The 17344-nt window shown below is 41.3% G+C and overlaps 1 protein-coding gene across 5 annotated transcripts in view; it reads right to left on the bottom strand.

Annotated features, from left to right (window-relative positions):
- Positions 1–16866, bottom strand: part of LOC137258975 (solute carrier family 35 member C2-like) — a 54390-nt gene extending 37524 nt beyond the window's left edge. For 2 of the 5 annotated variants that reach the window (XR_010954680.1, XR_010954681.1), the window contains exon 1: positions 16746–16828. Coding sequence is in view for 1 of the 5 variants with exons in the window: in XM_067796670.1 (XP_067652771.1) it covers positions 16746–16795 (50 nt within the window). In the remaining 4 variants the exon portion in view is untranslated. Of the gene's footprint in view, positions 1–307; positions 380–760; positions 893–16745 lie in introns of those variants that run through there. The other 3 variants (XM_067796670.1, XM_067796671.1, XM_067796672.1) reach the window with 3 other exon arrangements.
- Positions 16867–17344: the final 478 nt, after the last annotated feature.

The raw sequence follows: 17344 nt of genomic DNA, 5'->3' as shown, positions 1-17344 counted from the left end.
AGATCGCGTATGTGTGTGAAATAGGATCCACATTGGCAATCTATACAATGTATAAATGTTGCTGTTATGTTAGACATTTACTATGAGTATAAGCAGATCGTGTGTTCTTTCGTTAATTTTCAGAATCATACAAATATGACAATAAACTAATTAGGGTTATGAGGCAAAATATAGAGACGTACATTGGCTTCGTTATTTTTCCGTCCTAGTAGTTTTTTACCATTTCTACCACTGGCAGATGATTAACCTTCAAAGTGTTTTATTTGTTTTCATAATACATTTGTAATGAAGTAAAAAATGACTTCACCTCAGTTGATCTGTCTGTAATTAAACTATCAGTTGCGCCTACGGACTGCGCAGCAGAGGTCACGAACCAGTCACGAATTCTGGGATATCATCCGGGTACTCACGGGAGAAAAACAATAACAAAAGTTTACACCAGTCCACGGAAATTGCTCCGCATTAGTGCCCCTTTAAAGTCATAAACACCCACCCCCAGCCATAAATTATGAACAGTCCCCAAACTGTCCCGCAATATATGAAATCGACAGAATAATGACGACTTTCAGGTTAGAGAGTAAAAGTATCACACGACAGCCTACATCTGACAACATTCGTCTACAGTGAACGACAGGACAATGTCATGATTCTTCACCAGATGGCCCAGATCTCCAATGGCCTTTCCTCTGAGTCTCACAACTCGTGACATGATATATTTATTGTCAGTCACGCTACAGTCTAAAAAATAGACGTAAATTACCTGTGCTCTCTCACGTAAAAACTCCACTCGTATCACATGATCTAGCTGTCGCATTCACCACCTACAATTAAATACCCCCAACATCTTCCGTGTGACATGTTGGCCACTTGATGTTGATGTATGCGATGCTATACTTCATTTCGTGATAGGTAGGTTTAGGTAAGAACCATTGAAGCAGCATGTTAAAGCGACCGTTTCAAGCTTCATTTGTTTTAGACTAATTTACACTAAAAGGTGTATAGCCATTCTGCCGCTTACACCATATTGGAAGGAGCAGTTGCTCCCCTTGGTACGCATCCAAAGTTACGTGCATTATATTGGGTTTACGCTGTAATTCCAAATAAAACATGTCATATTTGACCATATTATATAGAAATGGCATTGCATATTCATTGATTTTTATCAAGAGTTAGTGAAAATGTTTAGGCACTGCGCAGACAGGTTGACGAGAAAATATGAATGCTGCTGGCTAGCGACCAGTTATCGCCGCGTACCAGTTATCGGTGGCTGTAGCGCTTGCGCAGACAGCTTTACTTGTACTTCTGTAGTATTTCACACATTGACACATACTAAAAAACGATTCGTTACAATGTTGTACACGTTCCAAATATGAATCCCTCGGAAGACGAGACGAAACACGTCGGGGGTACGTCACGTCACCATTTGTGTGTTGACTTGAAATTCCATAAACGATGAGAACTGAATGAAAATCATCCAGGCTGTGTTGTGTTTCTATGACTCGACAATTCAGCCCATAAAAAGTGCCGATTTAAATTTGTCTGAACATACCCATAATGCGAACATTCAATCACCTAACTTTGAATTGAACCAAATTTCATGGACTCGACAGATACCATGCAGACGATAGTGACAAAATATAACCGTCAATTTTAACCTTTGTCTTTTCGTTCTTACCCAAGAAAACAAACATTGCAAAAACTGCAAACTACTACTCGAAATGTCAACTTTCATAAGTTCCCGTGACATCTCCATATTCCCACCAGCTTATATCAGCATCCGTCAACATTCACAGTGAGAGCGAGTTTTGTTCTTTTAAATTTACTTTTTTTTAAACAAATTCCAATTATGAAATTTCCTCAATATGTCATGGTTTAAACTCAATAGTTTTATTACCAAGTTTATGTCAAAGTAGGTGAATAACATTAAAAATTTAAAAGTGGCGATAATTGGTTTTGTTAGTTGATGGGAAAGCACCACATACACTTCCGCGCTCCCTGTTGACCGCGTTTCGGAGTAACACGATCGGCAACTGTAATCAAGCAGAAAACATCGGCGAATAGCTGATCTATCATCAAGACAAATTTCATTTCATTCTGTGAAGAAATAATGGAGCAAATCGTTAAGAACCGCTTTAAAATGGCGATAACTGGTCACTAGCCAGTATGATAAAATATTTTGACTTGTGTTATGTTCTCTCATAATCTTCAAATTAGCTGGTGGAACAGATCCGGCATGCACTTCAGGTGCAACGCATCACAATCCCCTTAGCGTATCAGTCAGGCTACGACCGGCGCTGTTGCACCGTGTGAAGAGTGAACATAGCACTACAAAAATAAGCTGGTTTCCGGAGCACTGAAACTGATTTGGTTTCCTTGAAACTGAAATTGCACCATTTCAGGATGGTTTCCAGTTCGTTTCATTACCCACTCCTCCAAGCGGGATCCAGCTGGTTTCCATGTTTTAGTTTATTGAAGGTTTCATCCTGGTTTCCATGTGTGAGCAACAACGTTACATGAGAGATAATCTACAACAAGCATTGACATTGACAGAATGTTAACTGGCACTGTCACACGTCACTCAAAACTTTTTAAACTATCACAAAGCTTTGTAAACACCTTCCCAGGTTTCTCAAAAACTATGATCAAGAAGACAGAAAAAAGTTTTAGAACTGTAACACGCAAGCATCAATGGCGCGATCAGATCAGATGGGCAATATCTCATATTGTTCACGCACATCAAATACACCCTAACAATTTTTCTAAAATTATAAACCAATCACTATTACTTGTAAACACCGTTCACTTAAATAACTTGATTTAAAAGTGTATCATAACTTAACAAGTCGGAGAAAGTGGTATATTTTCAAAATGACCCCATAAAAGTTCTCTCGCCAGTCGTGCCAGCGACTGTGGAGATTTACTGGCCTGAATGTGTACTAGTGACGGGCTAGCGGGCAAGTAGGTATTTCTCACACTGGTTACATACAACGTGGATAGTTTCTTCAACAGCTGTTTCTGTGATTGATGCACATATATATATATATATATATATATATATATATATATACTTATATCGAGTTAGTTTATCATTCATTGTTCACATTTCAACCCAGAAGGAATGTACGTAGACACAAGGCAGCCAACTAACACAAACACACGACGGTGTCGGGTTGTTGAACTACAAACGCTCTTTCAGAGCTAACTGACGTGCTGTTCTGACGGGTGTTAATAGGTAGATAATGGTTAACGTTCGGGTTAAATATCTTCTATAACCAGGGATACCCTACAACTCTATAGGCTCCCTGCTATAACTTATTTTAATTGCCTCTGTGATTAACGTAAACAGTATGGGGCAATATGAACATCGCATTTCTACTACCATAGTATCCCTAGAACATTTAATCTGTATGAGGCTGACCTGTCACGCGATATTCCATGGATGCATTGTGTGACTGTTGCCGTGTCGCAGTATAAGTGTGGGACATTGTATCTGTGATGTTTCACCACCTAGTTAGGCAAGTAAAAACCACGGGTACTACCGAGTAGCTTACCGGGCACTACCGAGTAGCTTACCGGGCACTACCGAGTAGCTTACCGGGCACTACCGAGTAGCTTACCGGGCACTACCGAGTAGTTTACCGGACACTACCGAGTAGTTTACCGGGCACTACCGAGTAGCTTACCGAGCACTACCGAGTAGCTTACCGGGCACTACCGAGTAGTTTACCGGGCACTACCTAGTAGCTTACCGGGCACTACCGAGTAGCTTAACGGGCACTACCGAGTAGTTTACATGCACTACCGAGTAGTTTACCGGGCACTACCGAGTAGTTTACCGGACACTACCGAGTAGCTTACCGGGCACTACCGAGTAGTGTCAAATATAACTTAATGAGAAATGAACTTTAAAGGTTTGCTTTTAACTCATGTAAACTGTATGTAGTCTTAGCATATCACATTTCGAAGTATATCACCGAGGATTCGAGAGGCCACGTGTGTGTGTCGGTAACTATATGTCTGTGTGTAGTAATGTAGTATGGGTCATAATGCGGTACTTTTGGATGATCCGATGATGTATGCACGACTAGGTCGATCCAAGGGATGACGCGTGAACCGGTTTATTGCCTGTGAAATACCAACATAACAACATGAGAAAATGCTGCACGTCCGACAGAGTCGGATGGTGACACGACAGTGTCGTAAATATGTTATATGAATACATGGGCAATAAACAAAACAATTATAGATATATGCTTGGAATATACTAGTGCTTTAATTGTATAATTGATAAATATATATGACGTCACTCATTAGCATTCCAAGAACACTGCTTTAATACTTCAAACACACACACACACACAGAGAGAGAGAGAGAGAGAGAGAGAGAGAGAGACACCTCGAACTCGCCTCGAATTATTCTTACTCATTCCAAATGTACTAAATAACGAATGCAGCTCAAATGAATCGTAATACAGTAGGAATAATTATAATGTCATTGCAATACACCAGGAATACTTATATTTCGACTGCCTTACGCGTCTGTTTCGATTGCTGCGTGAGTAGCACTCGAATTTCATTTACAAAGTATCTCGATTCTTGTAGGAATTACATAGAATGTATTCAGAACCCCCTTGGAATGACCCCAACCCCAGACTGTGGGACGAATAGATTAAAACAGATTACAGCTCGAATATTTCAAATGTCCTTCAAATGCACTTGGAATGTAACACGAATGATCGAAATGCATCAAGAATGCTGCCAGAAGTTTTTACGAAGGGGTATAAAACCTTTTGAATCTGGACTATTCATTAGTCACTGCCCAACTCCTATACAGTGTGGACCATGCTGCCCTGCTCCTGTCCTCCAGCAAGACCTGATTGGAAAGATGTGAAGGAGACCAGTAGAAGACCAAGGAGATTACAGACCAGGCCATGGCTGACAGAGGATAGGAGGAGGCTGTAATGACATCACACAAGACTGATGGAGGAGGTCAGAGTTGGACACATGCAGTCTTTTCATAGCATGGGGCCTGCCATGTTTGATGAGTTGGTGCAAAGAGTGGAGCCAAGAATACAGAAGTCAGGATACATATATGAGAAAGGCGCTACCTCCAGGATTGAAGGTTGCCATCACATTGAGGTTCCTGACTTCGGGTGTTGGTACCTCAGCATCATGCACAGCTTCCACGTGTCAAGGAACACAATCAACATCGTCCCAGAAGTAAGTAAGGGTCATTGTGGAGGAATACAATGATGAGGCTATCATTTGCCCAACCTCTCCAGAAGAATGGGCACCCACTGAAATGGTTTTCAGAAACAGGTGGAATATTCTTCATGTCTTATGAGCTTTATGCGGTAAACATGTTGCCATAGTGAAATCTGCCAAGAGCGGCTCATTATACCACAACTACGAGGGCGTCTTTGCTATGTCCCATGATCCTTGGGGATGGAAATTACAAATTCCTATGGGTGAAGGATTTCCGATGCTCAGATCTTCAACGATTTCTAGCTCAAGGATTATCTTGAAGATGGGAGCACAGGATCTCCTGATCGTTCCCTTTGATGAAACCGTGTGGTCATAGGAATCTCCAGAGAGACGAGAGAATCTACAACTACAGGATCAGAAGAGGCCGACGGGTAGCGGAAAATGCATCTGAGAAGATGAGCCGCACACCCTGGTGCCAGGAGGCTGGAGACATGCGCAGCTTGATGATGTGCAGCACGTTGCAGGATGAAACAAAGACAACTAGGCTGGAAAGAAGCAGAGAGAGATCCCCAAGCATTACTTCAACAACCCAGTCAGAGCCGTGCCCTCTCAGAACAGGATGATAGATGGACAAGTGACGTGAACATTCAATTTGCTGACTTTTCAACACTGATAAGGTTTCTTGTAAAATATGACACCAATATGTTAATGTTTTACCAGTCAGTTTGTGTCCTCTGAGTTCTCTGCGTTCGATTACATGTTCTTCCCATTTTACATAAGTTTGGGTAGCTACGTTGATTTTGCGATTCGGTTGTGTTCTGATGACGCCATGTCTCGATCGAAGAGCATTCGGGACGTTGTGACTATATTCGAGGTGTGTTTGATGTACATTCGAGCTGATTTCAAGTGCAATCGAAATATTCCGATACATTTGCAGAATATTTCAGCTGAATTCCATCAGGAATCCAAATACATTCAAGTCGCATTCTGTACATTCTGAGTTTGGAGTGGCTGGCCATTTCGATTCTCCGTCGAATACGTTCAGAATAGTCTGTTTGCAGTCGAAACGCAGAGGTAAGAGTCAAGTGCCACCTGCAAACGTTTGCTTAGTAAGGGGGCACAGATACAGAGCAATCCCCCGAGACTGGGTGTTGTTTTTTGTTATTGTTGTTCTCCCCGCGACTACCCGGATATCCCAGAATTCCTGACGTACTGGGTTGCGATCTCTGCTGCGCCTTCCGTGAGTGAGTGAGTTTTAATTTAATGTCGCTTCAAACAATATTCCAGCCATATCACGAAGGGGGACACCAGAAATAAACTTCACACATTTTGTACAAGTGGGAAATGGAACCCATATCTTCGAGTCGTCCGGAAGCACAATCGGTAGCATTAGTACTGTATGTATATCACACATCGTGACGTCACCTTATGATGGTGGGCTGTGGGTGTGACTTATGAAAAAAATGTGGAAATACTATGAATAACGACACGACCGAACACTGAGTTACTAACTGTGAGGTTAAACAACTTTCAGTATTCTCAGTTTGTCCGAAGATGATATCTATTAAGATGCACCGTGCTCGGATCTTCCTTTTTACAAATCCAAGGGGCACTCGGCAAGTTGTTGTTGACAAGTATGGCGAGTACTCACCCACGATCAGAGGTTCTGATATTCAATATAGACTGTTTATTTGTGGGCTTGTGTTCGCCTTCATTATCGGGACATCAACATGGGTTACTAACCATATTCAGGCAAAGGATTTTTCTGTTTATCTGCCGAATGAGTCAGCAATTCAAACTGCTTTGTTTGTTGACGTCATCACATCGAAATTTGATCAGCTTGACGTTCCCTGTAGCACTGCGCGTGAGTACTGTGATGTGTGTTTGCTTGGTGGTGGACCGGTGCCGGCTGAAGTTGTTGCCCACAGAATTATTTGTTCAAATGGAGTCAAACCCATGACCTTTATCACTAAAGGACTCAGTAAATGAATCAATCGTCCGTTTTGAAGACTTTACGCAGGTGCAGGACCGGGTGACAAAGTTCGACGATGAGTTGGATAAACTAGAGGCTTTCAACAGGAAAGACAGTGTTATACTCTATGGCATAGGCCAGTAACCTGGTGAAGCAAATAGCCATGCACGTGTTCAGACATGGTCATGCAGTGATAGTGTTCGTGCTCATCGTCTCGGTCCTAAACGGCCGCATGCTAGTAGACCAAGACCCCTTATTGCCAAGTTCAGAGAATCAGACAACAAGATCAAAGTACTAAAGGCTCGACCAGCGATGAAAGAATGAGGGTATGACATATCGGATGACCTCACTACAAGACAACGTCAGAAACTCCAAGACGCCAAGGAACAAGGCTTGCTTGGACACTCAAGAGTGGCAGGCTTGTCACCATGCCACGTACAGGTGGGGATAGTTCCTTAAATAAATCGACATGAGGAGACACCCGATCATCAACAGCCATCAGACAATCCGGTAAAACCTACACAAACAGGAGGCAGGGGTGTCAAGACAACTCTATCACCTGTAAACTCGACAACACTTTGTCAATTTTGTCGTGGAATATGTGAGGTCTTGTTAGTAAACGTGACGATCAGTCATTTTTCTGACCACCACTTGTCATGCTTCATGTAAATATGACCGCTCAAAGGTACAGAGACGAAGTCTTGAGGCCATTTGTGTTGCCATTTGTGCGTAAACAGCCGAGGGGTTTGATCTAGCGACAGGACATTGCACACCTGCCTACGGCCAGGTTCGTACTAGACTGCCTCAACAACTTGAACATCAAATTATTGCCCTGGCCAGCACAATGTTCGGATATGAATGCGATAGAGCACCACTGTGGTCACCTTGCTAGACAGGTGAGACAACGGCAAACCCTACTAGCAAATCGACAGCAGCCGTGGAACAGGTTTTCTTGGATCTGTGGCACAGAATTCCTTCTGGCGTCATCCGGCGACTAACGTCATCCATCAGGAGACATGTTTGCCATGTATCGATTCGCGAGGTCGTCACACATGCTACTGAAGGCTTGGATAGTTCCATAATGTGACTTGGAACACACCTTGTGAATGATCCGTTGTTGGGTAACATTTCATTATGGATTCCAGATCACTATCGAGTGGACATTGGTGATTCTGTCTCATGCTTGGTAAATGGTGAAATTCTGTGTAATAAACAATATGTGTATCATATATGTCTTGGTGCCTTCTTTATGGGCCACAGCATTAGGTGATAAGTTTCTTTTGTCCGGTAGTGTATTTGCATGACGTCCAGCGTTGTTTAGGACGGTGATTTAGTAAGACCACAATGAGCAACCACTTCTTCAAGTGACATTTACAACCTGGCATGGTCAACATGAATACCTTTTGTGGATAGGCAACTTCTTTATTGCAATAGATGCGGTTCCGATGAACATCCTAACGTCGTTATCGAACACGTCATGAAGTCATATCCACAAGGAGCGGTTAATCCCTTGAAGCAGGGATAATCCACATCTATATCTCTATATAGGCTCCCTGTTTGAAGGAAGCTAGGACGTTGTTTGTTGGCAGACACTTGACCACATGAACAACCACACAACCTTTGTTACAGCATCACCACTGGCCAGCTCGGTCTTCGTTTCACACTAAACCCAGGACCATTCTTCTAAGGAATGGTACGGCCCACTGATTCTAAGGGGCACTAGTGCAGAGCAGTTTCTGGGCTGGTACTTCTTTTTGTTATTGTTTTCCTCCCGTGAGTACCCGGATGCTATTCCAGAATTCGTGACTCGTTCGTGACCCGTATGCGCAATTGATAGTTTAGGTATAGACTGAACAACAAAGGTGAAGTCATTTTTACTTCATTATTTCGAAAACAAATAAAACAACTTGCATTTTGAGCGTTGATAAATAAGCACACAGCCTACTTATACTTATAGTGAATTTACGAAAGGGTATAGTCCGCATAGATTAGTAAATCTACACACATAAACACTGCATTTTGACAAATCTGCTGTGGAAGATAAAAGCAATTAATCAATCAGCGTGTTATCGGTTAATCCTTTCAACGATATTTGTTTTCGTAACTCAGCTGATAAACCCTTAAACGTGACAGTGATGTTTCTATACCATGCATCACGTGACAGTGATGTTTCTATACAATGCATCACGTGACAGTGATGTTTCTATACAATGCATCACGTGACAGTGATGTGTCTATACCATGCATCACATGGAAATGATGTTTCTAAAACATATGCATCACCTGACAGTGATGTGTTTATACCATGCATCACGTGACAGTGATGTTTCTATATCATGCACCACGTGACAGGGATGTGTTTATATCATGCACCACGTGACAGGGATGTGTTTATACCATGCATCACGTGACAGTAATGTGTCTATACCATGCCTCACGTGATAGTGATGGTTCATGATGTTAGCTTTGAAACGAGTATTAGAGGTCACATGCAACCTAAAAATCAAACATAATTAAAACACAATTATCACTTATTCATGACATATGATATACATTGCTACTTGTAAAAAATAAAGAAAGAAAATTATAAGCGTACAGTCGCGATTCAAAAGTGCAATGTTTTGTACTTGTGGTGGCGTGTGGTCCCGTGCATAAAGTTCAGGTCACAATCAGGGACAGTTCAGATGGGCACCTTAAGACCTGGGAGTTTCTAGGACGTCAGTCCTGCCCCACAACGAAGCACGGGACACATGTGGTCTCACCCTAGGCAAGTGAGTTTGTTCATAAATTGCCTTTGTTCACCCAGCAGAAAATGGGTACCCGGTGGGATAAGTCATGTAGCTATAACCTATTAGCGCCTAACAGGCAGCTTGGGTTATACGGGGTAATAATATGCCTGCTTTGACTGTTAGCGCTATGAGCATTCACCCCGTGAGTGGAGTTTGGCACAATATAAATGCACATGTTATTGTTATTGTGTGGTTGCAGACACTACAGGCTGGCTTTATGTATGACTATGTGTTGATTGTTAACCTGGGTAATAATATGCCTGCTTTGACTGTTAGCACTATGAGCATTCACCTCGTGAGTGGAGTTTGGCACAATATAAATGCACATGTTATTGTTATTGTGTGGTTGCAGACACTACAGGCTGGCTTTATGTATGACTATGTGTTGATTGTTAACCTGGTTAATAATATGCCTGCTTTGACTGTTAGCACTATGAGCATTCACCTCGTGAGTGGAGTTTAGCACAATATAAATGCACATGTTATTGTTATTGTGTGGTTGCAGGAACTACAGGCTGGCTTTATGTATGACTATGTGTTGATTGTCAACCTGGTTAATAATATGCCTGCTTTGACTGTTAGCACTATGAGCATTCACCGCGTGAGTGGAGTTTGGCACAATATAAATGCACATGTTATTGTTATTGTGTGGTTGCAGACACTACAGGCTGGCTTTATGTATGACTATGTGTTGATTGTTAACCTGGTTAATAATATGCCTGCTTTGACTGTTAGCACTATGAGCATTCACCTCGTGAGTGGAGTTTGGCACAATATAAATGCACATGTTATTGGTATTGTGTGGTTGCAGACACTACAGGCTGGCTTTATGTATGACTATGTGTTGATTGTTAACCTGGTTAATAATATGCCTGCTTTGACTGTTAGCACTATGAGCATTCACCTCGTGAGTGGAGTTTGGCACAATATAAATGCACATGTTATTGTTATTGTGTGGTTGCAGACACTACAGGCTGGCTTTATGTATGACTATGTGTTGATTGTTAACCTGGTTAATAATATGCCTGCTTTGACTGTTAGCACTATGAGCATTCACCTCGTGAGTGGAGTTTGGCACAATATAAATGCACATGTTATTGTTATTGTGTGGTTGCAGACACTACAGGCTGGCTTTATGTATGACTATGTGTTGATTGTTAACCTGGGTAATAATATGCCTGCTTTGACTGTTAGCACTATGAGCATTCACCTCGTGAGTGGAGTTTGGCACAATATAAATGCACATGCTATTGTTATTGTGTGGTTGCAGACACTACAGGCTGGCTTTATGTATGACTATGTGTTGATTGTTAACCTGGGTAATAATATGCCTGCTTTGACTGTTAGCACTATGAGCATTCACCTCGTGAGTGGAGTTTGGCACAATATAAATGCACATGCTATTGTTATTGTGTGGTTGCAGACACTACAGGCTGGCTTTATGTATGACTATGTGTTGATTGTTAACCTGGTTAATAATATGCCTGCTTTGACTGTTAGCGCTATGAGCATTCACCTCGTGAGTGGAGTTTGGCACAATATAAATGCACATGTTATTGTTATTGTGTGGTTGCAGACACTACAGGCTGGCTTTATGTATGACTATGTGTTGATTGTTAACCTGGTTAATAATATGCCTGCTTTGACTGTTAGCACTATGAGCATTCACCTCGTGAGTGGAGTTTGGCACAATATAAATGCACATGTTATTGTTATTGTGTGGTTGCAGACACTACAGGCTGGCTTTATGTATGACTATGTGTTGATTGTTAACCTGGTTAATAATATGCCTGCTTTGACTGTTAGCACTATGAGCATTCACCTCGTGAGTGGAGTGTGGCACAATATAAATGCACATGTTATTGTTATTGTGTGGTTGCAGACACTACAGGCTGGCTTTATGTATGACTATGTGTTGATTGTTAACCTGGTTAATAATATGCCTGCTTTGACTGTTAGCACTATGAGCATTCACCTCGTGAGTGGAGTTTGGCACAATATAAATGCACATGTTATTGTTATTGTGTGGTTGCAGGAACTACAGGCTGGCTTTATGTATGACTATGTGTTGATTGTTAACCTGGGTAATAATATGCCTGCTTTGACTGTTAGCACTATGAGCATTCACCTCGTGAGTGGAGTTTGGCACAATATAAATGCACATGTTATTGTTATTGTGTGGTTGCAGACACTACAGGCTGGCTTTATGTATGACTATGTGTTGATTGTTAACCTGGTTAATAATATGCCTGCTTTGACTGTTAGCACTATGAGCATTCACCTCGTGAGTGGAGTTTAGCACAATATAAATGCACATGTTATTGTTATTGTGTGGTTGCAGGAACTACAGGCTGGCTTTATGTATGACTATGTGTTGATTGTTAACCTGGTTAATAATATGCCTGCTTTGACTGTTAGCACTATGAGCATTCACCGCGTGAGTGGAGTTTGGCACAATATAAATGCACATGTTATTGTTATTGTGTGGTTGCAGACACTACAGGCTGGCTTTATGTATGACTATGTGTTGATTGTTAACCTGGTTAATAATATGCCTGCTTTGACTGTTAGCACTATGAGCATTCACCTCGTGAGTGGAGTTTGGCACAATATAAATGCACATGTTATTGGTATTGTGTGGTTGCAGACACTACAGGCTGGCTTTATGTATGACTATGTGTTGATTGTTAACCTGGTTAATAATATGCCTGCTTTGACTGTTAGCACTATGAGCATTCACCTCGTGAGTGGAGTTTGGCACAATATAAATGCACATGTTATTGTTATTGTGTGGTTGCAGACACTACAGGCTGGCTTTATGTATGACTATGTGTTGATTGTTAACCTGGTTAATAATATGCCTGCTTTGACTGTTAGCACTATGAGCATTCACCTCGTGAGTGGAGTTTGGCACAATATAAATGCACATGTTATTGGTATTGTGTGGTTGCAGACACTACAGGCTGGCTTTATGTATGACTATGTGTTGATTGTTAACCTGGGTAATAATATGCCTGCTTTGACTGTTAGCACTATGAGCATTCACCTCGTGAGTGGAGTTTGGCACAATATAAATGCACATGCTATTGTTATTGTGTGGTTGCAGACACTACAGGCTGGCTTTATGTATGACTATGTGTTGATTGTTAACCTGGGTAATAATATGCCTGCTTTGACTGTTAGCACTATGAGCATTCACCTCGTGAGTGGAGTTTGGCACAATATAAATGCACATGCTATTGTTATTGTGTGGTTGCAGACACTACAGGCTGGCTTTATGTATGACTATGTGTTGATTGTTAACCTGGTTAATAATATGCCTGCTTTGACTGTTAGCGCTATGAGCATTCACCTCGTGAGTGGAGTTTGGCACAATATAAATGCACATGTTATTGTTATTGTGTGGTTGCAGACACTACAGGCTGGCTTTATGTATGACTATGTGTTGATTGTTAACCTGGTTAATAATATGCCTGCTTTGACTGTTAGCACTATGAGCATTCACCTCGTGAGTGGAGTTTGGCACAATATAAATGCACATGTTATTGTTATTGTGTGGTTGCAGACACTACAGGCTGGCTTTATGTATGACTATGTGTTGATTGTTAACCTGGTTAATAATATGCCTGCTTTGACTGTTAGCACTATGAGCATTCACCTCGTGAGTGGAGTTTGGCACAATATAAATGCACATGTTATTGTTATTGTGTGGTTGCAGGAACTACAGGCTGGCTTTATGTATGACTATGTGTTGATTGTTAACCTGGTTAATAATATGCCTGCTTTGACTGTTAGCACTATGAGCATTCACCCCGTGAGTGGAGTTTGGCACAATATAAATGCACATGTTATTGTTATTACTGTAGTCTACTTCCCTCGAAACGAAGCATTCGGGAGACTGAACCCAGTCATAGCGGGTGGGTGTGCGCTCAAGTTTAACAGCAGCTTCCGATTGGCTGGTTCATTTGCTGATACACTGAGGGCTCATTGTGTATACAGAAAGATGATCTGTTTGATGACCATTTTAGAAGTATGTCGAGTCACAAGAGAGTAAGATTCTTTATGGGTAACAACTTTATGGGGAAAGGTATCAGAATCTGCTAAGTCGCGTGTTACGTTGCATGTGACCATTAAGTTATGTGTTAAATGTGTCTTACATAGAATTCTTACATATTTACTATAACCAGGAGCGTATATAGACAGGGAGAAGAAACTCCTCGAAAAGCCGCTGAACGTAGGGCTCGCCTCATCACATGACCAGTGTAGACAACATGGCGACAGCTTAGTAGTTAAGATTGAGCCCGGTTTATTTTCAACAGTTGATTACATTCGCTGAGTGTTGTAACAACTGAAATCCTACATGTAGAAGATAAGTTAACTATTTTGTTAATTGATATTAGTTTCAGTATTGGGACGTAGTAGTAGCTAAGTTTCAAGTCGGTGTGCTATAGCTCACTGGCTTCCATTCTCGATTCACCGCGAAGATGGACTTAATTAAGTCGAGAAAAAATTTAATTTAATTTTAATTTTTAAGGGAAACATACCTTTAGTTGAAAGGTATTTGTAAGTGATAGTGATAGTTGTATGACTTAAAAATGTGGTTACAGTGTATTTGAGGTGTGTGAAAAATATGACATATCGCCGATCTGTTCTGATCCGCCACTAAAATACTACACTGCGTTGTTTGAGTGTTCCTAGTTATTGCTTCAAAAACATTTTTCACATACACCTTTCATTCCTATGAGGGGAATATACTATCAGGTGAGATGTGGTTGTGTGTAATAGTGACAGTTTCATCATCTAAAATACATGTTAGGGTGTATTTGAGGTGTGTCAAAAATGTGACATAGATTTGATCTGATCAGCCATTGAAATATTATACTGCGTTGTTCGAGTGTTTATAGTTGGTATTCTAAAACATCTTTCACATACACCTTTCATTCCTATGAGGGGAATATACTATCAGGTGAGATGTGGTTGTGTGTAATAGTGACAGTTTCATCATCTAAAATACATGTTAGGGTGTATTTGAGGTGTGTCAAAAATGTGACATAGATTTGATCTGATCAGCCATTGAAATATTATACTGCGTTGTTCGAGTGTTTATAGTTGGTATTCTAAAACATCTTTCACATACACCTTTCATTCCTATGAGGGGAATATACTATCAGGTGAGATGTGGTTGTGTGTAATAGTGACAGTTTCATCATCTAAAATACATGTTAGGGTGTATTTGAGGTGTGTCAAAAATGTGACATAGATTTGATCTGATCAGCCATTGAAATATTATACTGCGTTGTTCGAGTGTTTATAGTTGGTATTCTAAAACTTCTTTCACATACACCTTTAATTTTTTATGAAGGGAATATACCATCAGGTGAAAGGTGTTTGCAAGTAATAGTGATAGTTTTATGGTTTTAGAAAATGTGTTAGAGTATATATGATGTGTGTGAAAAATATGACGATGTGATCTGATCCGCCATTGATGCTGGTGATGCTTGAGGGTTATAGTTCTGTAACTTCTTTGTTTCTTGTTGATCTTAATATTTCTTGTTCTTATTATTTGACAAAACTGGAAAGATGTTTCTAACGCTTTGTGATAATTTTAAACTTTCTGTTTTTGAGGTGCGTGTGTCAGTGTCAGTTAACACGTTGTTAATGTCCATGCCATTACCCACATGCAGTAAGATATCTGAATCAATTATTAATGTAAACAAAAATGTCTCAAAGTAGATTTTTTAAAGGGACAGTTGATGTTAACACATGTGTTCTAGTGATACTTTTGCGTTCATAAAATGTTTTGGGAGTGGTGTATTAAAATGTTTTGGCCGTTGTGTATCATTTATTCTTTCATTCATTCACTTATAGTAAGAATTAAAAGCAAGAATTATAATTCATTGTCAACTTCCGACTAATACAATAAACTGGCTGAAGTTCTGTTAAACCATGGATACTCTACAACTGTCTATATAGGCTCCCTGGTAAAACACAGCTGAGTTTGCGCTGGAAACGAGCCAAGTCACTGTGTGCGTTGGAGCATGACAAGGCACACGTTAATTTGTACAAGTGGTAAAGAAAGCAAGGGAGTGACCTATCCCCGTTGTAGATTATCCCTGCTATGACATATTACGCGTGCGTGCGTGTGTGTTTTGTGTCCCATCAAACAGTATTATGTTGGTATATGTCGTTCCCTCTTGTCAGACCCTGTCTCCTGAGGCTGGGGAGACCACTGATTCAAGTTTGATTTCTGACACTTGCCGGTGGAGACTGAGGTCTAGCCAAGGGGCAGCTTCCACCGACACTGCCTACGTAACGACAATTTACAATGCTAGCCACTTGTCCCAAGCAACCCTCACCTTCGCGTCTTCCTGAATACAGCAGGTATATAACGCCTGACAAAACTCCAGTCAATGACAGTCGAATCAACTACTCCCGCCATGTGTAAGCCGATATTTTTAGCAGACAGGGAATTGTGTTAACCCGTTCAGTGCTGTAGGCAACCATGAGCGCCAGCTCGGTCAGAAGTCAGGACGGAACACCTCGGCCTCAGGCAAAGATATCAGTGTGAAAACTGCAACTCCATAAATACATAACTTGTGATATTTGCTTGTGGTATCCGGATCTACTTTATATCGATATCCGTTGGATGCCGAGGGTTAACTACATAGACCCCAGATAACGCTGTACTAGTTATTTCATGTCTGGATCGTCACACAGCGGGTGTCACGGACTCTTGCCAAGCGTCAGCAACCACAAGTAGAACATACATATATACTCACGTGTGTTCCATCCTTGACTTGGCCACATGTCGCTGTATAACATTGTACATGCTATGGTAGGTGTACTGCTACGTACCTCTCACCTGTACATGGCTCAACTCGCGTTGCCAAGTGTGGGTGTGGACTTGACACAGGTTTCCTATTGGGCAGCGCGTGCACAGATCATTCCACCAGAACAATTCACTGAAATACTCTAGTTCCGGATGTTGTGTTTCAAGGTCCGGTCTGAACAGCCGCCGTGTCGCAATTAAGTCAGTGCTGCCATGCTGGGCATGATATGATTGAAATACTGCCGATATGCAATACCCTTCAAACAAACAATGCCCCACTCACTCACACACGCATATTGATATCGCTGACATACATGGATTCTCTCCTGTTTCAAAGAAGACGTGTACTGCAAACGTAATCGATATCCTCCAAGTAAGAAACTTTACGTTGTCCCCTTATCTCATGTTTCAGTATCAGGACAGGATCCGCTCTCCATGGATCAACTGTGTCAGGATCCGCTGTCACGAGAATACATGTGCCCGGATCCGCTGTGACTGGATCCCTGTCCATGGATCCGTTGTGTCAGCTGTCAGCTCTCCGTGTATCCG

Source organism: Haliotis asinina, chromosome 12 (assembly GCF_037392515.1).
Source record: "Haliotis asinina isolate JCU_RB_2024 chromosome 12, JCU_Hal_asi_v2, whole genome shotgun sequence".
NCBI classification, from domain to species: Eukaryota; Metazoa; Mollusca; class Gastropoda; order Lepetellida; family Haliotidae; genus Haliotis; species Haliotis asinina.
The sequence above is the reverse complement of the archived record's forward strand: the minus strand, read 5'-3'. Positions and strand labels throughout refer to the sequence as shown.